The 22,700-nt window shown below is 42.2% G+C and overlaps 1 protein-coding gene across 2 annotated transcripts; it reads left to right on the plus strand.

Annotated features, from left to right (window-relative positions):
* Positions 1–3,408: 3,408 nt before the first annotated feature.
* nfe2l1b (nfe2 like bZIP transcription factor 1b) lies at positions 3,409–22,104 on the plus strand. 2 transcript variants are annotated; one of them, XM_088322943.1, is made up of 7 exons: positions 3,409–3,580; positions 4,292–4,973; positions 7,138–7,377; positions 9,546–9,596; positions 10,273–10,392; positions 12,304–12,930; positions 13,157–22,104. In XM_088322943.1, the coding sequence occupies exons 2-7, from the start codon at positions 4,437–4,439 to the stop codon at positions 13,799–13,801; spliced, it is 2,220 nt and encodes a 739-aa protein (XP_088179069.1). In that variant the 5' UTR covers positions 3,409–3,580; positions 4,292–4,436; the 3' UTR covers positions 13,802–22,104. The 2 variants fall into 2 exon arrangements, with proteins under 2 accessions (XP_088179069.1, XP_088179070.1); XM_088322944.1 differs by lacking the exon at positions 9,546–9,596.
* The last annotated feature ends 596 nt before the right edge of the window (positions 22,105–22,700 follow it).

The raw sequence follows: 22,700 nt of genomic DNA on the forward strand, positions 1-22,700 counted from the left end.
AAAAAGACAAAAACGAAAAAAATGCAACATTCTCTCTTTGTCATTTCATCTTTTTATTTTTCTCTTTTTTCATTTTTATTTTCCTTTTGCCTTTTTTGGGGTCCTTTTTTCTTTTCTTTTTTTTCTTTTTTTTCCTGTGACGTGTTGAACTTTTTGACCTTTTGCCACATTTCAGACTTCAAACAAAAATATAAAACCGTAATTTCTTGTGAAAAATCAACAATGAAGTGGAACACACTTTATTGGATATTTTAAAGTTTTTTTAACAAATTAAAAAAAAAAAAAAAGTGGGTGTGCAAAATTATTCAGCCCCATTGAGTTCATACTTTGTTGCGCTACTTTTTGCTGCGATTACAGCTGCATGCCGCTTGGGGTGTGTCTCTATCAGTTTTTCACATTGAGAAACCGATATTTTTGCCCATTTCTCCTTGCAAAACAGCTCAAGCTCAGTGAGGTTGAATGGAAAACGTTTGTGAACACAGTTTTCAGTTCTTTCCACAGATTCTCAATTGGATTGAGGTCTGGACTTTGACTTGGCCATTCTAACACCTTCATATGTTTTTTAGTGAACCATTCCATTGTAGTTTTGCTTTATGTTTTGGATCATTGTCTTGTTGGAAGACAAATCTCCGTCCCAGTCTCAGGTCTTTTGGGGACTCCATCAGGTTTTCTTCCAGAATGGTCCTGTATTTGGCTCCATCCATCCTCCCATCAATTTTAACCATCTTCCCTGTCCCTGCTGAAGAAAAGCAGGCCCAAACCATGATGCTGCCACCACCATGTTTGACTGTGGGGATGGTGTCTTGAGGGTGATGAGCTGTGCTGCTTTGTCGCCAAACATAACGTCTTGCATTGTTGCCAAAAAGTTAGATTTTGGTCTTATCTGACCAGAGCACCTTCTTCCACATGTTTGGTGTGGCTTGTGGCAAACTTTAAATGGCCCTTTTTATGGATATCTTTAAGAAATGGCGTCCTTCTTGCAACTTTTCCTTAAAGCCCAGATTTGTGCAGTATACGACTGATTGTTGTCGTATGGATACCACCTCAGCTGTAGACCTCTGCAGTTCCTCCAGAGTGATCATGGGCCTCTTGGCTGCATCTCTGATCAATTTTCTCCTTGTATGAGCTGTAAGTTTAGGGGGACGGCCCGATCTTTGTAGATTTGCCGTGGTCTGATACTCCTTCCATTTCAATATTATTGCTTGTTGTACAGTGCTCCTTGGGATGTTTAAAGCTTGGTAAATCTTTTTGTATCCAAATCCAGCTTTAAACTTCTCCACAACAGTATCTTGGACCTACATGGTATGTTCCTCGTTCTTCATGATGCTTTTTGCACTTTGAACAAACCTCTGAGACTATTACAGTGCGGATGCATTTATACAGATACTTGATTAAACACAGGTGGATTCCATTTATCATCGTGTGTTATTTACATCAACATTGAATCATTCAGGGATCCTCACTGAACTTCTGGACAGAGTTTGTTGCACTGAAAATAAAGGGGCTGAATTATTTTGCGCACCCACTTTTTTGTTTTTTCATCTCATCTCATCAGCCGTACCGCTTATCCTCATTAGGGTCGCGGGGGGGGCTGGAGCCCATCCCAGCCATCTCCGGGCAGTGGGCAGGGGACACCCTGAACTGGTTGCCAGCCAATCGCAGGGCACACAGGGACAGACAACTCATTCGCTCATTCACACCTAGGGACAATTTGGACCGGCCAATTCACCTGATATGCATGTTTTTGGAACGTGGGAGGATACCGGAGTGCCCGGAGGAAACCCACGCAAGCACGGGGAGAACATACAAACTCCGCACAGGAAGTCTGGAGCTGGATTTGAACCCACGACAGGTTCCCATGACATGAACTGTGCCGCACAAGCGCTAACCACTGCGCCGCCGTGCTGGCCCTTTTATGTTTTTTATTTGTCAAAAAAGTTTCTAATATACAATAAAGTGTGTTCCACTTCATGATTGTGTCCCGGTTATTGTTGATGCTTCACAAGAAACTACAGTTTTATTTCTTGATGTTTGAAGTCTGAAATGTGGCAAAAGGTCACAAAGTTCAAGGGGGCCAAATAGTTTCGCAAGCCACTGTATAACTGGAAAACTCATGCAATAGTGACAACATATTCAGTAACACAATTTAATAATCTAACAGTAGTCCTTTTGTTGGATATTTTCAGTGGTATTTTCTTCTAGACACACAAAGGCACAACGGGGACAAAGATAGTACCAAAAATCATGTTTTTATTAGAAGTACTTTATCTAGTATTATATTTACTGTCAGATTTTGACCATTTTCGTTTGTCGGGCCGGCTGAAAAAGCCTGCCGGGCTGGCTGAAAAAGCCTGCCAGGCCACATGTAGCCCCCAGGCCGTATGTAGTTCCCATAGTTTGCTGGTTTAGATTAAGGGTCTCCAAACTTTTTCTAGCTGAGAGCTACTTTTTGTTACTAATTAGCACCAAGGGCACCAAGTTTGATATGAATTTCTAAAGATGGCTTGCTAAATTCCTAAAAGTAGCTTGATAGTTAGCTAGAAAGGTAAACAGGTTAAACAAATACTAAAATTTAACTAGATACCTAGCTAACACAGTATAAAGCAAACTAAATAGCCAGATAGAAAGCTAATAAAAGAAACTAGCTTGATAACTAGCAAAAAGGTCAAGTATTACGTACATAGCCTGCAAAAAATGCAAAACGATAGCTTGCTACATAGCTTAAAAGGTAGGAAGATAGCTGGCTACAAAGCTAAAAAAAAGGAAGCCAGATATCTAGCTAAAAATGTACATTTTTCGCTCATATGCTTATAAAACCCATAAATTGGAATTTAGTTTGTTGCATTTCAGGTAAAATGTTTAATTCTACTCTTTTAATTAATTGCTTTAAAATAATTATCGATACTCGAATATATTTTTGTCAATGAAGCCCATGAGCGGGATCTTATTGATTTGAATTTCTAAAATAAAAAATGCCCATGTTATTACTATGTTGTTACTACCAGGTTAATTATTAAAAATCAGGTTTAATAGACTCAGTCAACCGATAAAAAATATACAATTACTGAAAATCACAATGGCCTAGCACTGGTGAGCAATTTTAAGAAAAGGTCCGCGGGCCCTTAAACTTTCCTCAGGGGACACCGTGGTACCCGCGGGAATCACGTTGGAAACCACTGGTTTAGATGATGACATCGAGCGGCAACATTTTGAACTGTAGCATCAGAAAAGCATTTCGTTATAACGAAAAATGGACCCATTATATGGTAAAATAATAGTATTGATGAGCTTGTACCCTGTGACGATGTTTTTAAAAAAAAAATATTTCTAAGTCCGTGCTAGACAATTTCAGCTGACGACTAGAATGTTCTACGCATGCGCCGTGCGCCACCGTGTTTTGGTGTCAAGCTAGGCAAGGCTAACGCCAGCAATAGTGCAAGTCATGCTGGGCCGTCTAACAAGGGAAGTCAGCTTGGGCTGAGCGAAACGGCGACAGGCGACTATTTAGGCCAAACTGAATTTAATTTTAACGTTTCTTTGTTTTATAACATGGACACTTAAAACAGAAAATCTTCTTGACGTGAGTATTATTTTAATGAGTGATTCAAACGCGATCTGCGTGGAATGACACCATGACAGTTGATGGCAAGTTCGTGTATTACTATTATTCATAAAGGGGGAGCTTTGTGTCTTTTTAACTCCGAAATAACTTATTTGATAATGAGTTTGGGGGTGTATTTGTTATCTTTGACAGCGCAAAGTCGCCCGAGCAGGCTAACCGCCACGTGACATCGACGACTTCCAATCAAAATTTGGGTCCTATTTTAGTCCCGCCTACTTTCCGTTTCCCATTGGCTGCGAACTGCTATGCTTCCGTGTTTGGCCTCCGGCGAATGGCTGAACCATCGCGTCAACCACAACTTGTTGCTAGGGCGATGGTAGATGCGAATGCGTCGGATCCGGGCGATGACGCCGAATGAAAAAAAAAATGAAGCGTTCTGGGTACGTGCGTGGAAAGCAACTCGTTAACAATTTCGCGTTTGTTTGGAAAGGGATTCGTTGATGTGAGATAATTGAAGGTGGCTAATGTTGGCAGGCAGGAAGATGTGGAGAGGAGGGCGGGGGCCTCTTTGGTTAGCTTTCACCTTCAGCAGCCTCCGTAAGCGAGAAGTTGCTGTCCCGTCAAGGGTGGGGTGCCACAAATGATGCTCAAGATGCTTCCAAAGACTAGAATGACAGCTACAGTCGTGCAGACAATGTCTGAAACTTCTGCTCTTGTGTCTTTCACCAGAAAAATGACAATCATATGAAGAAGGAGAAGCCGACTTTGTCCAAGTGGCCAGTTTGCCCTCCCCGAGAGCCGTTGCGTCCCTGACTGATTTTTCTCATTTTTGTTTTTATTTTTCCCTTCCCCTTTTTGTTCCTTTTGCCGAGAAATGCTTCACCTGAAAAAGTACTTCACAGAGGGCCTGATCCAGTTCACCATCCTTCTGAGTCTGATCGGGGTGCGGCTGGACGTGGAGAGCTACTTGAGTGGCCAGCTTCCCCCCCTAAGGGAGATCATCCTGGGCCCCAGCTCAGCCTACACGCCCACTCCCTTCCACAACCTGCGCAACACGCTGGATGGCTATGTGGTTCATCCCAAGAGCGTGGACCTGGAACAGTTCTTCACCAGCCACCGCCTGTTGAACCGGGTACGGCAGCTGGACCGCCTCTCCGTACCCAGTGCCGAGCTGGGCGCCTGGCTGGTGCACCGCGACGTCGAGAGCGGGCAGGCAGGCGCCAGCATCGCCCTGGACAATGGGGGCGGCCTCCAGGACGTGAACGACCTGGACGCTGCCCCAGCTATGAGGGGGGACCAGGGGGGGGCACCTGAGACTGCCTACAACCTGGACGTGGTGGACGACGACCTCGGGGCTGTGGCTTCTATTGGTGACCGGCAGCAGGATGAAAACGTCAGCCTCAGCAAAGAGGTACCGCTCACATGTTGATGTTAAGTTTATTTTAGAACAGGGGTTGGAACCCTTTTTGATTTTTAGACCCACTACTGTAAACTGTAGTGGGCAGTATGCTCTTTATATACTGGAACCATCAATTTAACAGCACTTTGTTTAATGAAACGCTATAGATGAAATTTGCGTAAGTATGATTTGATCCCTGTGCCATATCTGCTCATGAAAATAGCCATATATGGCTTGTGAGCCATAAATTACAAACTCCTGCTTTAGAACTTTAGTAGATACTCGAAACAAGGAGATAAAACATCCATAGTTTTTGAACTTGCATAGAGAAATAGGGTAAGGATCTACAGATAAGACAATTCCATTTCTTTTTTTTTCTGGTGCCTTCCCTGAGCCTCCTCTGTTAAAAACTTCAAGGTTACAAAAAACAGAACAGCACTAAGGCGTTTGGAAATCAAAGAACAGCAACAGAATTAGCCAATAGAGACAATGATTTCAAAACAACAATCAACAGAGCGCTATAACAGTCAAAGTAAGAAACTGGCGATGCGTTTGGGCCTCAGACTCGTGGGACTTGTTTTATCAATAGCATATTTTTTTCCAACAGTTATTATATTTTGTGGGGTATTTATCAGGCAAAACTCTTATTTGGTCACACCGTAGTTACGGTGTAGTTCTAACATCAGCTGACTGATGCTGCTCGGAATTTCCATGCCCTATGCTCTGATTTTAGTCAATTTCATTAGCACTACCGTAACAAAAGACCTCTGATTTTTAAATGCAGTAATCCTTCGCTACACAGTATCGCAAAATTTTCTGGTTCCGATACTTAGCGGATTTTCATCGTGCATTGTTTTCCGCAGCAGACAACACACTGCAAATGCTATCACAAAGGCAGGTCACGGAGTGTGTGTTGGGTGAGTGTGGCTGTCTGTGTGCCTGACTGTGAACGGCTTGTCTATGTTGTCAATCAAACGCACTAGACGATGTGTCCACCAAAAACAAACTATGAAGCACTGTCACAGCTAGTATTTTATCGGGTTATAAGAAGCATAGCTACTGCTTGCTCTCAGCAGCTCAATACATTGAAAGGAAATTAAGTAAGTAAGAGACTGAGGCGGCATGGGGAGTGGAAGCAAAAGCCGGTCTGGTCTACAGCTGCGGTTTTGTAATAATCCACACTAACAACTTCTGCCGAGTCTGTATCTCATCAACGCCAGATAAATTACCAATAAAACAAATTACCTTCAGCTACAATTTTGGGGGTAACCGCTACATTTCTGACTGTTGTATTTGAATCATCACGGCGACCTGGCTCAACATAAGTATCCCTGATGCTAGCGTCAGCTAGCTGGCCCCTCTCAACAATGCTTTCTTACACTTAAAGGGGAAGCCCTCCAATTTTGTTGTCCTATTGTATAATGACAATAAAAACATTCATTTATTCAATTGCCATTCTGTGTTTTGTGTATTCATTTGTAGTGCTTTAGTTGTTATTTTGTTACAACCGTATTATATATTACTGATATCCAGTGTTGGGAATAACGCCATTACAAATCACGCTATTACAAATGAACTGTGTTATCTATTTCAGTAACGGGGTTTTCTTACCAATAATTTTTTGCGTCGTTACAATGCCATTATTGACGATCAAAAGTGGTGCGTTGCGTACGTTTTTGTGCGTGTTTACGTATGTTTGAGTGTGTTTACGCACGTTTACGTACATTTTGTATGTGTTTGCGTACGTTTTTTTCACGTTTTGTCATTTTATGATATTGTTGACCTATTATTGTTGCATCTTAAGTGTAGGATAAATCTGTTGCTGGTGAAGTGTAATAAGTATTGCAAAGGTCTATCACACAACTAGTTTTTAAAGTAACGGAATAGTTACTTACCCTGGTAACTAGTTACTTTTAGTATAGAGTTAGTATAGAGTAAAACGGTTACAAACTCAGTTACTTTTTGGAAAGAGTAGTGAGTAACTATAACTTATCACATTTTTAAAGTAACATGCCCAACACTGCCGATATCTAATAAGTAATTATTTGTTTCTACTTTGCGGGTTTTGACTATAGTGGGACCATAACACCTGTAAAAAACAAGGGATTACTGTACTGTATCTGATATCTTTAACCATCTTGAATCATATCCTAATGTAGCTATTCTGATCTTGCAGGACATCGACCTGATCGATGTCCTGTGGCGACAGGACATCGACCTGGGAGCGGGGAGAGAGATGTTTAACTACACCGGCCGACAGAAGGACAAGGAGGAGGACAAGGCTTGCCCCGTCCAGGAGAGGAAGGACCACCAACACCATGAAGACCAGCAGCAGCCAGAAAGCTGGCGGAACGATGTTGACCTCCACACGCTGCGCTCGGTGGACATCGAGACCGGAGAGAGCATCCCGCAGCAGGTGCACATAACAGGGTTCATAACAGGGTGTGAAAAGTTCTTGAATTTTAGATTAAGTGCTTGATATAAAGTTTTAAACTTATTGTTCGAAAAAGGACTGGGGCTAGAGTTGGAAACCGAACTGAATAAAAACGGAAATAAACTGAATGTTGGGTTCAGAAATAGGGTTGGGGTTACAGCTAGGCTTAGGTGTAGGGTTAGGAAGTAGGTTTTTAGCTCCATACTAGGGTTCTAAACTGAATGAATTGTTCCAAAATGGGTTTAGAGACATGGTTTTGGTTTGAAACCGGGTTAAGGCTAGGGTTACAGTTCGGGTTAGGCATAGGGTAAGGGTTAGGACCTAGGGTTGTGGCTGTAAGTTAGGGTTTTAAACATATTTAAGATTCCAAAATAAGGTTGGGATAGAATTGTTGTTGGAAACTAATGTCTAGGGCAGTGTTCATTTTACCTCTGAAAAGTGATGGGTCGGGGACTCGCATGCTCAAAAATGTATGTGTCCCAACAGAGATCTATGGGTCCCCAAAGTTTTGTGTTATCAAGGTTGAAATTGTAAATCGGCAAAAAAATGTATGATATAAATCTATATATTCATTCAGTTTTAATCATCACAGTTTATTGGTAATACATATCAGTTATCACTTCAAGATTTTTCAGTTCACAACAATATTGTACATTATACAAAATAATATTGCTGAAATAATTATATTAATCTATATTTTCATTCAGTTTTAATCATCACAATTAATTGGTATTTCAAATCAGTTATCACTTCAGATTTTTCAGTTCACAATATTGTACATTATACAAAATAATATTGCTGAAATATTAATCTTTATTTTCATTCAGTTTTAATCATCACAGTTAAATGGTAATACAAAGCAGTTATCACTTCAGATTTTTCAGTTCACAAAAATATTGTACATTATCCAAAATAACACGTAGCCTCCGTTATCATCCTCCTCATAGCGCAACCAGAATATAATTTAGTCCATTTTGTCAGAAAAGTAATTTTCTTGCTAGGAGTATGCTTTTGTTTATTTTCTTTCGTCGAATCGTTCGCTTCAACACAGGTGTTTTTCCTTGCCTCCGCGATCTTTCAAAGTATTTCTCTGCCGTTTTTTCGTGCCGGAATTATTGCCGTTGTCATCACTTTCTGCATTATGTTTCGACTTGTTACTGACACTGAAGAAATTACCAATTTTGTGTTGATTTGCCCCTAATACTAACTGTTTTTTCGGAGGCATACTTCTCTTTCACTCGACGACAACCACCTCAGCAATGACGTAATCTCAAAGCAACGAGATCTTGTTTGCCGAGATAGGCGTGCAGACGAAAACTCAAACCGCGAGACCAAAATAACAATGGTGGATCTGCCTGACGAAAAGTTTGGAGTGCAGTAAATCTTTGTTAAAAAAAAGTAATCGGGTAATAATGACAATTTTGTGTCAAAAAAGTTGCGTCCCGGGGACTCACGTTGAGTTGACTTTATGCGTCCCCAGCAAAAATTATGCGTGTAGGACGCAGGCAAACGAGAACACTGGTCTAGGGTCCCATTCTTTTGACACTAGGTTTATTTTAATGGTACTCCAAAAAAAGATCCCTTAACCACTAGGGTCGTAGGGGCACCATTTACTGTCGTGGGTTTTGGGCAAGTACATCCTGGTGGCACCCATCCCTCTCCAGGCCAACAAATGTTTCCACCCGGTCTAGAACCGGGGACCTTTCGCTTGTTAGGCGAATGTGCTTACCACTGCAGGCATCTCCGGTCTTGCCGGTGTTATCATTTGTGGCTCTTATACTCATTTTAACCATTTTGTTTTTATTTCCTTTTGTGGAGCGCTCCATCTCCATTCCTGCAAATTAATAAGCTGGTCCCCTTTACCTTCTTTTTCTCCTAAATGTCGGTCTGGAACTTGCATTAGCACCCCCATTTTTCTGTGGTCGGGTGATGTAATTACAGTCCAAACGTATCGCCTTTTATCAAACATTTTCATCATTTATAGTGGCAAAGATTATATCATGATCATTTTTGTTATCGTTTTATCGCCCAGGCCCAGTTCCCAGTAATTGAAATGAATTTCTCTCAATCGTATCTTCCTTTTTCCATATTCGGAAAATAAAATATTTGAAAATGCGGAAGGAATCTCACAGATTCCATTTTCCATGCAGGATTGCTTGAGGCTCCTGGAGGCCACCTTTCCCTTTGCAGAAGATTCTGAGGTAAAGGCTAAGAAGCACACACAAGTAAACTAAGTAAAGCAGGGGTTGGCGATTGTTTGGAGTCAGGGACTGCATTAGGTTAAAAAAATGTGTTCAAGGGACCTACAGTATATCGTTATTTTTTTAATTTATGAATAAATATACATGCAGACTTCTACATGTTATATTTATTTATATTTGTGAATGAATAATTTCAAATGGAGGATAGTTGTTGTTTTTCTGTAGTATGTTTGTTGTATTACTGTGGTTTTACTTTGTAGTATATCTGTATTTTTTGTAGTATTTATGTACTTGTATTTTTGTATCATAGTATTACTGTGGTAGTCCTTTTTAGTATTTCCATGGTTTTGTTTTTATTTTCAGAACAAAAGCAAAATTACGTATTAGGTCCCTGTTTTTAAGCACCACATTTTATATTTAGGTTTGGGGTAAATTTGTAGTATTTCTGTCATTGTCTTTTTGTTGTGAACACAAAAAGGAACAATGGAGAAAAAATAGATACCCCAAAAAATGTATTAGTAGTAATTTATTTACTATTTTATATATTGTCATTATATTTCGATTTTCCGTTTGGTGCGCCGGGTGAGAACACCTGCGTGGGGGCCTGCATGTGACCCATGGGCTGTAGTTTGCCCACCTCTGAAGTAAAGAGTGAAATATTGTATTTTTATTTTAGTTTCCCACGAGAGCGGCATCAGCCGAGGCAGCAGAAACGCCATCCACGTCGCAGGGCCTGGCGCCTCAGCTGGACTTGGAGCAGCAGTGGCAGGACATCATGGCCGTCATGGAGCTGCAGGTAAGAGAACAGCAAATTGATTTAACAACCTTCTATTATGCAAGATACAGGGCCAATGTTAAATTATGGTGACGTCAAAAAAAAAAATAAATAAAAAGTCCAGTGTTTCCCATACCATATACCGTAAAATTCGGACTATAGAGCGCACCTGATTATAAGCTGCACTTGACATACATGTGCCCACATTGAAACACGAGATATTTACAAAGAAAGATGGTTTACAGAAATAGTTTTAATAATTTACAGTACCTTAACCGCTTAATGGTGGGGCGCCGGACATTTTATAAACAAATGCGTGTGTGTACATTGTCAATAATCATTGAAATACGTCATGCCTCATATTATTGGAAAACTCTTGGGAATTAAGATAAGATGACCATTTCAGAATAAGCTCCATCCATCCATTATCAGCACCGCTTATCCTAGTAGGGTCGTAGGGGTGCTGGAGCCCATCCCAGTTATCTTTGGGCAGTGGGCAGGGGACACCCTGAACCGGTTGCCAGCCACAGTCGTAGGGCACACATAGATAGACAACTAGTTGCTCATTAACAGCTAGGGACAATTTGGACAGGTTAATTAACCTGACATGCATGTTTTTGGAATGTGGGAGGAAACCGGAGTGCCCGCAGGAAACCCACGCAAGCACAGGAAGAACATGCAAACTCCACACAGGAAGGTTCGATCTCATGACCACAGAACTGTGCTGCACATCCGCTAACCACTGCACTGCCGTGCTGCCCACCAGAATAAACCCATCAGAGAAAAATCAGTCTGTCTTTGCTTATAGTCCGAATTTTACTTTAAAAAGCCTGGCATGCTGCTGGGGCTTAACTGGTTCCAGCCAGGAACATTATATAGAAATTTATATAGAAGTAAAACAATTGTCTTCCCACTCACTTTTGGTTAATTAGTTAATGTTTTTGTTGGCTGTGCAGAGGAGGGAGAGGGTCGGGGTGACTTCCGCACAACACGTTGAAAACAGGAATGGTTCAAGAGAGATTGCAATAAAGAACACAAAAAGGAAATTTTGAAAAATAAGTCAAAACATAAAAATGATCCTTATTTGGTCTTCTTTTAATAACATGAATTGCCCCAAAACCTTGTGCTTCGTCTATCATGGACAGAAGAATCTGAATCAGTCCTCAGCACTTTGTGTATCTAATTGCCAATATTCAGTAGAGGGTAGTGATGTTTTTGATTTTGTCAGGTTGGTTGGTTGGATCTCTTAACCACTAGGGTCGTATGCGCACCGTTTGCTGTGGTGCGTCTTGGGCAAGTAAGGCCTGGTAGTCCCCATCTCTCTCCAGGCCAAATTATGTTTCCATCCGGTCTTGAACCAGGGAGCTTTCGCGTCTTGGGCGAACGTGCTAACCACTGCACTACATTTAACACATTTTAATTTATATTTTTGCCTGTTCTTTGTTTCTGTTTTGTTTCAGTCAACATTGGTTAGAAGTTGAAATCAAGTAGTTTTTTATACTTTATTTTAATGCATAATGTTACATTATTCTTAGTAGTATATGCAAATAACTGTTGGTAGCTGAGCTGCAAAAGACGGTTTTCCAAAAAGAAGCAAAATTCCCATCACCAATAGGTTGTGCTTTAAAATCACATACCTGTCAATTTATATGTATTCCCTATATTTGTTTTTGATCATCTCAAATTGTGTATTCTGTATGGGCAGTGCAAGAGACACGCACTTGGGCATGCCCCCGGAGCCTCCCTAGACTGTCCACCCACCGGGGTCTCACAAAATTCAATGGGAAACACTAAATATTTCCTCAATCGTAGTTGGCGCTGACCAGTGTGCAGTGTGTGATAGATCAAATTTGATGTCAAAAGTAGTACAAGCAAACAATTGATCCTCATTGTGGGGAAGAAAACCCTAATTGCAATATTTCATGTGAAAAGGCCATTGACGCAAGCAACTGCTACGCAAGCTGCGCCGTCGACACCAGCTGCTCAACAGTGGCCGAATTTGGACTGGTCCCACCCTCTGCACCCATCCACCAGGACATCGGCCTCCACCAGGCCTCCTTGGCCAGCTGCAGTCAAGAGTTCCGCCCAGTTTTCTCACCTCCCCTGGACTCTGCCGGCGGAGTGTCGTTTTCCCTGGACAACAACAGCCACATCAACGCCACCTTCGGCGCCAGCAACCTGACTGGACTTTTTCTGCCACCACTTCTTAACGCCACCGGCACCAGCGTCACGGCGGACCCATTTACCGGACTCCTGGAGGAGTCCATGCTGGATGAGATAAGCCTACTAGACCTTGCTATAGAAGAAGGGTTCAGCCACGCTCAAGCCTCGCAACTGCGGGAAGAGTTAGACTCAGACTCGGGCCTGTCACTGGACTCCAGCCGCAGCCCGGCGTCCCCCAGCAGTTCGGAGACCTCCTCCTCCTCGTCTTCATCCACCTCTGCCACCTTCTCAGAGGAGGGTGCTGTGGGCTATAGCAATGCCACGTCAGACTCTGAAGAAGGAGCTGTGGGCGGCTACCAGCCGGAATACAGCAAGCTGTGTCGCATGAGTTTCCAGGTTGGATATTGTGTCTAGATATCTCCATCCATTCCTTTTCTGAAGTGGGGTAGACCAACATCAGGTTTTAAATGTTTTAATAATTGTTTATCTCTTGGTTGTGTCTAATGAGAGATGGTCTCTGTTTTAGCCACATGAGGAAAAAATGGATGGATGTTGAGTTCCCTTGTGATGTTTTAAGTATATCAATCTGTCCCTGTCTCTCGTTTCTACAAAAAAAAATTAGGGCAACTTCCACGGCCTCCCGCAGTTAGGAGGAGTCAACCACAACCACACCTACCACCTCCCCCTTGGAAGCACTTTCTCAGAGCACCCTGAGCTCCCAAAGAAGCAGAACCCCAAGACCTCCAAGTTAACTCCTTCGCCGTTGGAGCTGCTGGACAAGCACTCCAGCCGAGACGAGCGTCGAGCCCGTGCCATGAAGATCCCCTTCACCAATGACAAGATCGTCAACCTACCCGTGGAGGAATTCAACGAGCTGCTGGCCAAACACCAGCTGAGCGAGGCACAACTGGCCCTGGTGCGAGACATCCGCAGGCGTGGCAAAAACAAAATGGCAGCGCAAAACTGTCGCAAGCGCAAGCTGGACACCATCATCCACCTGGAGGAGGGCGTGCACCAGCTGAGGCGTGACAAGGCCCGCCTCCTCAAGGAGAAGATGGACTTCCTCCGCTGCATCCAACAGATGAAGCAGAAAATGCAGGCCCTCTGCCAGGAGATTTTTGCCCAAGTCCGGGACGAACAGGGCCGGCCCTATCCGCCCAGTCGCTACTCGCTCCAATACGCCTCTGACGGCAGCGTCCTGGTGGTGCCGCGGGCCCAGCAGAACCGGTCTCGTTCCGACAAGAAGCCCAAAGACAAGAAGAAGTGAGGTGGACTTGCTGCAAATGCGACAGAGGCGCTTGACTTCCTGCCTCTGTTCTGTGCTATTTTTTCCATTCTGCTCCTTGTTTCTTTCCCCTTGCTTTACAGCTCATTGGGAAAATGATACGCCAACTGTTTTTTTAAGAGATTGCTTTGTGGGGGCCATTTAGGGAGCTTGCGAAGGTGTGTATTCACTTTTACAAAAGACTCGGCGTTCCCCAAGAATTTCCAACTTGTCTCTTCACTTGAGCTCACGGGCAAGGGCTTGAACCTGGGTGAGAGCCAAAGCATGATTGTGATGATCTGGCCTGAAGATCAGTAAGATCCAATGTTATCAGTTAGATCTGGCAAGGAGCTGGTTAAATCCAACATTTACATTTTGAAGATCCAACAAAGAGCTGACCAAGATCCTACAAAACCATCAGGATCAGGTAAAAACACGCTCAATATCATCAATATTCAGCAAAAGGATCATTAAGCTCCTTCTTCTAAGCTTCTGGCGATGAATTCGACTAGAGCAGCTGATCCTCTTTTTAGTTTGGGCTTCCTCCTTTTGGGCTTTCCAGACAGGAGACTGGCAAAACAAATCATTTTGCCAGGAAGGTTCTCAATGTCTACAACTGACTCTAACCGAGCATCTCCTGCACATCACCAAGCATCCATAAGTTCAAGGTCCCACCTTACAATTTCCTCCTCTTTCGCCCAGCCACTCGTCGATCCCCAAGTGTCAAATACTTTGTGGAGAAGTTGCTTCACGGGGTACAAATTCTTCAGAAGTAGAGCTGCCTTGCTTGGTGTATTCATGTGTATCTACTGTTCTGCTTATCATCTACATGTAAAGGTTTGATTCCATGAAGTCTTCATGGTCCGTAGGGCAAAATTTCGCAAGCATTTTGAGTTTGCGGACCTCATACAGGAGAGAATTGTTACCCCTGCATAACCCTACTACAACAAAACTATCACAATAAATGACTGTTACTGGTAGAATGTCAAACACAAGGCTGAGGGACTGCACCTAGTCCGCCATGCAATTCTTGCAAACAATCAAAACAGTGTCCAGTCCTTGAAAAACTTTAGGCCGGAAGCCTATCCAAAAAATGACATCTAAATGATATCTATCAGTCAGGGAGGGTGATTACGATTTCAATCGGATTTAAAGAATAATCCTCACTGAATGCACTCCTATTTAAAAACATTTTATTTATTTTAAATTATTTGAAGATAGAGCGCCTCATTGTCCGCAGAATGTGGTTTGCTATTTAACTACTTTTAACACATGCAATTAAAGTAGAGAACTTCATCCTTCCATTTTCGTGTGCTTATGAAAAAACATAATGCTCATTTCGAACCTGAGATTGGAACTTCTTCCCTAGTACCTTTCATTAGATTTTACAAGGTATTGTGAGCAGTGTGATTTAGAAAAACCCCTCCAGCTGCCACTTTACAAAAGGAAGTGGTGCTCATTTAGCAACCAATTGTTAGCATTTTTTTGAACAAGAGCTAAAATATGCAAATGCTCCTCATAGACCCTTTCATAGCCAATGTACACGTGATGTCACAGTCCAAGCTGGAGGCAAAATAATACTTGCCCTGGTTAGAAAACAGAAGGAAAGAACGCTGTCGTATCTGCTAGTTGTCATTATGTGTTTGTGTGCCAGATTCGGCGAAAAAGCATAAGTGATCGTAAAGATTTGACTTAGGCATCCATAAAAAAGTTGTGGTTTGCAGCGCACACTCCCTTCCATATTACTTATTAAATCGGCAAAGTATCTTGTTATTTTCTTGGCTACAGCAAACTATGAGTGTGTTGCCCGAATGCCCTCAAGAGATGCTTCTTCTAAAAAAAAAAAACACATAAATAATTGAATGTATCCAATAAATTACTTGGATTGTATGTCCAACAATTTTTGGCAATGCATGCCTGTTTTTATACTTAACCCATGCAGTATTCACAAGGCTACCATTGGGATTTAGGCTACACACTAACGGCTGAAGCTAGGAAAATAATAAAATATTTTACCGATATATTAAGTAATATGCAGTCGATAGCAAAATTTATATACATTTAAATTCTCTTCCCTGATATGAAGTGTGCGTTCCCAAAACAAGCAATTTTGGTGAGTGCTTCGCCTCGGTCCAATCTTTTCGCTTTAATGCATTTACCACAACTCTTTTTCTTTGATCAGGAGTGTTCACTGGGATCCTCTAAAATATAAATCTTCAATTTTCTATGATTAACGTTTTTTTTTTCCTCTGAAAATCGTGGACGCAAATGTCAACAACTAGCCGCTACAACAGAGTTCTTTTCCTATTTTTTTGCCCCCCTGGCTCAGCCCCGCCCACCATCTACATCACAATGTTTACAAACACATGAAAGGGTCTTTGATTTACATGCCACATGTCTTGAAAAACCTATTTGTTCAAGAATCAGTGCAAACTTTTGAGTTCTGCCTTGTCAGGGCAACTGCTGTCGTTAGCTTTACCTCTCGTTTCAAAATTGGATCATCAGGACAAACATTTTGCGGCCATCATAAATCTCTGAGTGTGAATGTTTGCTGTCGGTTTAACTACTTTAGCTTTGAAAGTGAGGGCCGCACTCATTTCTGAAACAGGAACACTTAGCTCCAGGAATTGGCCGAATTACACACCAAATTTTAATCTGTGACCATCAACTACAAATGTTTAAGGCAGCACGTTGGCGCATTGGTTAGCGCGTGTGCTGCACAGCTCTGAGGTCATGGGTTCAAATCCAGCTACCAGCCTTCCTGTGTGGAGTTTGCATGTTCTCCCCGTGCTTGTGTGGGTTTCTTCCGGGTCCTCCGGTTTCCTCCCACATTCCAAAAATATGCATTATCAGGTTAATTGGCTGGTCCAAATTGTCCCTAGGTGTGAATGAGCGAGCGAATTGTCTGTCCCTGTGTGCCCTGCGACTGGCTGTCAACCAGTTCAGGGTGTCCCCCTGCCCACTGCCCGCGACCCTACTGAGGATAAGCGGTGCGTGGTGGGTTGAGCAAATGAATTTTATAAGAAAATTGCGTTGGTGGTTCTATATAAGGTGCGCTTGTTGCTCACAATGTTGAGGGTGTATTGGTATTTTATTGCTGGCTAGTGGCAAATGTTCTAGCTTATTTGGTCACAAATAACTATTTGTGTTGCAATTTATTGTGACAGATTTTCCATCTGGGTCATTCTTACTATTGAGTGCCATTTCAGCATGGTAACCTTCACTCAAATGTAAAATTTCCAATTTTTGTTTTTTTGACCATTTACCGTAAATTCCGGACTATACAGCGCACCTGATTATAAGCCGCAGCCACCACATTTTAAGAGGAAAACCGATTTTGTACTTACACAAGCCGCACCTGTATATAAGCCGCATGCGCCCACATTAATAAAATGAACACAAACACAAAATTATCCAGACCCGAATTTAAGTGCCGCGATTGTAACTAAATATCCTTTATTAAAGTACACAGTCCCAAAATCACAGCCGGCAAAATGAACGGAAAATGATATCTGTACTTAAGGTTTAATGCAGACCTGCAGAGTCCGGGTCCCGTTGAAAGTAATTCAAGGAAAAAAGTGTATATTTCCAAAGGTAAGGGTGGGAAAAATATATATCCACTATTGTCCGCCGTGTCCACAAACACACACCTTTACCCCACTTCCCGTCAGCCCGCGTTTGTTACGCCCCTTCTTTTTAATTCGCCCGTCCAAAACATATCAAAATAAGTGTCCAAAATAAATACATTACAAAAATATACAGTTGCAAATACATATTATACATGGTTACACATATTTACAAAGAAAGACGGTACACCGAGAGAGTTTTCAAAGCTTTAATAATGATAATATAACTTTCATCCGGGCAGTTAATGGTAGCAACACGCTCACAACACAGTAAACGGGTCTGTTAAAAAAACATACCGTACTTGTAAAAATCACGGTAAACCGTCCTCATCTTCCTCTTTAGAACTGAAGCCCTCAAAGTCGTCTTCCTCAGTGTCGGAAAGAAACAGTGTCATATAGACGTCGTCCCACGCTCCCGCAGCCTCATTTGCGCTGTCACAGATGGGTGCCGTATAGCCGGCTTTTCGGAACCCGTTGGTGATGGTGGATTTTTTTTATGCTGCCCCACGCTGTCAGGATCCACTAGCAGACTTGCGAAAAAGTTGCCTTTTAGTGAAAGATTTCTCGCCGCTAGTCATGCCAAAAAGTTGCAGTCTTCCTCGGCACATATATTTCACCCGTCTAAATCTTACCTTTTGTACTCAAGTGCCGCTGGTGGCCGTTTGAAAAATTACATAAATTGGCTGCATCACTGAATAAGCCGCAGGGTTGAAAGTTTGGGGAAAAAGTAGCGGCTTATAGTCCGGAATTTACGGAAGTTCACACAGGACATAGGCTCACTGACCGTTTATTTCTCTCTGCTCACTGTCCTTTTTCACTGACATCCGCCACTTAATTTTTCCTTTCTACCTCTCTGTCCTTCCTCAACCTCTCTCTCTTTATTAAGATCAGCTTGTCTTTTCTCAGTGTCAGCTTCACGCGCTGCTTTTCAGCTGCAGCCAATGTGCCATTCCCTGGCAAATACATGCATACAATTTCAAAATCTGTTTTTGGAAAATGTAAGGTTATAACATTTATTATACTGAAATCGGACTCCGAAGACATTTTACGTGTCTTTTCTAAACCCTTACAGTTGGAGCATGTTCCAAAGTCGGAGAAATTTAATCAGCCGAACGACGAGTATAGTCCACATATCAATTTATTTAGCCGAATCAAAGAGTTGAACCAATCAAGTCTTTCTGCCGTGCCAAAATTACGATTGTGTGCAGGAAAAGACGCGGGGGCTCCAGGGTTCTCCCATGTTATAACACATGGTGATGAAATGTTCACGCCTCATGACCAAGCCTCTGGCTGATTGGTCTGTGCCGTCGTCGATGCAAATTTCCCAACCATGACTTGAAGAATGGGAGGAGGGGTGTTAGGTCATCGCCCTACAGACAGGATGGTGCAAGGCACATATCCAACACCCAGGCGAGGTGATAAGTCATTGTTATCTGCACAGAATGGAAGGAAAGGCACATTCCAACGCAAAACGTGGTTTACGACACCCTTCTCTCAGAGTTTGCCCTCAAACACTGAAGTCAGATTTGATATTATATTTGACTTTACGGAAGATAAAACAGTGTATAAAATAGTATATAACTTTAAAATATACAGCAAATTAATATATGATAATCTGAATACCGATACACGTGTAAAACCACAAAAAAATAAATTTCACAATTACCCTGTCGCTTTGGAGTTCCCCTGTGCATTGTAGTAATAGCTTAGTAATGTGCTTAAATTAGCCGTTTCAAGTCAAGTCACATTTATTTATATAGCCCTTAATCACAAAAATGTCTCAAAGGACTGCACAGGATTACAATTACACAATTACCTGATCTTAAACCAGCATGCGGGCAAGGAACAACTCAAAAACCTCAGTGTGAGGAAAAAAGAGAAACCTTGAGAAAGGACCTCACATGTGATAATCCCCCTCAGGATTGACCAGGGTGAATTACCGTTAGCATTACTGTACACAGAATAGTAAACACCAAGTATAATGTTGAAGATGTCCGGAAAGAGCATGACACCAACGACGCCCCCAGCCTGTAAACTAGTCCAGAAAGTCTATGACGGCCACGACGCTGCTTCCCATCTCTGCCAGCTGGTAAATGCAGGGGTTGACATGCTGCAGGTCAGACGCTGGTCCGCTGACTTATCTCAAATCATCCTCCTCCGTATCAGCCAGGCAGGCGTCGGAAAAAGACAGGACAAAACAGAATATGAGGTGGGCATCAATCATACGCTTTGGAATAGAAGTGTGTCTTAACCCTTGATTTAAAAACTTCCGTTGAGGTTTATTTATTTATTATTATTCAGCCAGTATCAACCATCAACATGATATCTGCCGGAAATCATTTTGTCACGCGAAGCTATCGACGGGACTCGTCGCCTTCGATCGGCGCCGGGTTTTTAGACCCAACTGCTGTGTTGGGAGTCATTAGGTGACCAAACCCCCCAATTCCAACCCTTAATGCCGAGCGCCAAGCAGGGAAGCAATGGGTACCAATGTTGTAAGTCTTAGGTATGACTCGACCGAGGCTTGAACCAGCGACCTCCCAGTCTCGGAGCGGGCGCCCTACCATCTAGGCTACCAAGCTGGTTGCAGATCTTATCTCCAGAGGCAGGGCATTGCATAACACCGGGGCCCGGATGGAGAACGCTCTTGAGCCTGCAGACTTCTTGGCTCTCGGAGTCACAAATAGACCGTCATTTTCCAAGCGCAGACTCCGTGCAGGAACATAGGGGGAAATCAAATCGGAGAGATAAGAGGGTGCAAGCCCATGCAAACATTTATATGTTAATAAGAGAACCTTAAAGTCTCATCTTAAGTGGACTGGGAGCCAGTGCAAGTTGGCCAATACAGGAGTAATATGCTCAAACTTTTTGGTCTTAGTCAAAAGTCTAGCTGCCGCATTCTGAACCAGCTGCAAACTTTTAATGCTAGACATCGGGAGACCAGAAAGCAATACATTGCAGTAATCAAGCCGAGAAGTAATAATCGCATGAATTAAAACCTCTGCATCTGATTGGGACAGCATCGAACGAATCTTTGCAATATTAAGGAGGTGTAGAAAGCTATTCTAGTAATAATTTTCAAGTGTAACTGAAACGACAGATTAGGATCAATTATAACACCTAGATTTTTGACCGAGTCACTATGGGTGATATTACATTTGTCTAGGTTCAGGGTAGTGTTTGAAAACAACTGACGACAGTGAGCTGGACCAATAATCAACATTTCAGTTTTTTCTGGGTTAAGGCGTAAAAAATTAAGTGACATCCATCTTTGAATCTCAGTAAGGCAAGCCTCCAGATTTCTACAACTTAAATGTCCAGTTTTTTCCAGTGGCACATACAGTTGAGTGTCATCTGCATAGCAATGGAAACTAATATTATACTTGCGGATAATGTCACCAAGCGGGATCATCCCACGTTTCGACTAATGTGATGAAAAAGATGCTAGTACACAATGATTACTGTGAAAGGTTTTTAACATGTTTACTAAACATATTAAAATTACAAAAAAAATTGGGTGCCCACTGGGCAGCACGGCGGCGCAGTAGTTAGCGCGTGTTCCGCACAGTTCTGAGGTCATTGGTTCAAATCCAGCTTCCGGTCTTACTGTGCGGAGTTTCTATGTTCTCCCTGTGCTTGCGTGGGTTTCCTCCGGACACTCCGGTTTCCTCCCACAAAAGATGGAGGGGAGTTGACTTATTTACAGACGGACAAAAAGTTCTGACGTTTTAGCATGATACAAGAATTCGTACTAGGTGTGAATGAGCGAGCGAATTGTCTGTCCCTGTGTGCCCTGCGATTGGCTGGCAACCAGTTCAGAATGTCCCCTGCCCACTGCCTGAAGATAGCTGGGATGGGCTCCAGCAACCCCGCAACCCTACTGAGGATAAGCGGTAAGATAATGGATGGAAGGGTTCCCACTATAAAAAAGCCTAACGAGATGGTATGCGTTTGCTCCTCAGTAAACCTTGATAAAACATAGAAAAATTTTGATTAAAGAGGAGTACTTTGATTGTTTTTTTTTTCCTTTAAAATATTGTTACATCAGAAGGTCATGTAGCTAAAATGATAGACAGCAGATGTTTTCTATAGGAATCTTATCAGTGTAATAGTGAGGATAGTTAACACTGGGACACATTCCATTTAAAAAGGTTTAAACACAAAAAATGCACTTATAACTGAGATTGACATGACTTGAAAAATATTATCATTTAGGCAATACAGAAATGATGAACCATGAATACATTAGATTTTTCTCACTTATTTGTAACAGAAGTAAATCAAACATGACTGGGGATATAGCATTTTAGTGGACTTGTAGGACAGTCAGAGTAATTTGATTTAAATAATTTTAGCCTGCATTGATATCACTGTGTAGGAGGAACTTAAGCATACAAGAAAATCCTTTTGAATTAAGTAAAAGTCCATTTTTTAAACAAAAAAATCCTATTTATGTCACTGGGGCTGAAATGGCACTTCATAACAGGAATGACGCACCTACTCTTTGGGGCTGCAGAGTACATAATCCCTAGTACGAATTCTTGTATCATGCTAAAACGTCAGAACTTTTTGTCCGTCTGTAAATAAGTCAACTCCCCTCCATCTTTTGATCCACATGTAGTTCCACCATGTCTGCTGTCAATCATTTGTTTGTATGGATTAAAAAGTCTTTGATTTCCATCTTTTGCTCTTTCACTACTTGAAATGTCAAAGTGTGTGTCCCACAATCGCCAAAACAAATACGCTCAGAAAATATGAATGAAGCACCTGTCGAAGATTTGAAAAGGGAGTTCAAGGCTTAAAAAGAAATACTTGGCTATTTGTTTTGGATAGTTTGACCTTAATGAGCACACATGCAAATATTAGCGATCATGTTTCCTTACCTTAGTGGTTGGGTCTAAGTGATGTATTCACGGAATTTTGTGAGCAGTTCTCAGCAGCATTCGCAAGCCATCTGTCCAAAACCCACTGGATCCTCGAGAACAGCCTTGATGGCTTTGAGGGAATGCAAACTGCTCGCGGCACCTACATCACAGACTTGGACTTTGATGACCATGTATCAGTCCTTCGTTCCTCGTTCACCGCCATTTAACAGGTCCTCGCCAGATTTACAATGTGGCGAAACAAGTAGGAATGAAGATAAATGCTGCAAAGAGTAAGTCTCCGTTAAAGCAAGCGTGGGTTCGTTCGACTTCAGGAACGTTTTTTTTTTCCCTTTCCTAGAATAAAGTGCAATTGCACCTCCACTACATTAGTGGTGTTCTCATTGGCAGAGT

This window comes from Urocampus carinirostris, chromosome 19 (genome assembly GCF_059441175.1).
Source record: "Urocampus carinirostris isolate Australia breed hairy pipefish chromosome 19, RoL_Ucar_1.0, whole genome shotgun sequence".
Taxonomy (NCBI): Eukaryota; Metazoa; Chordata; class Actinopteri; order Syngnathiformes; family Syngnathidae; genus Urocampus; species Urocampus carinirostris.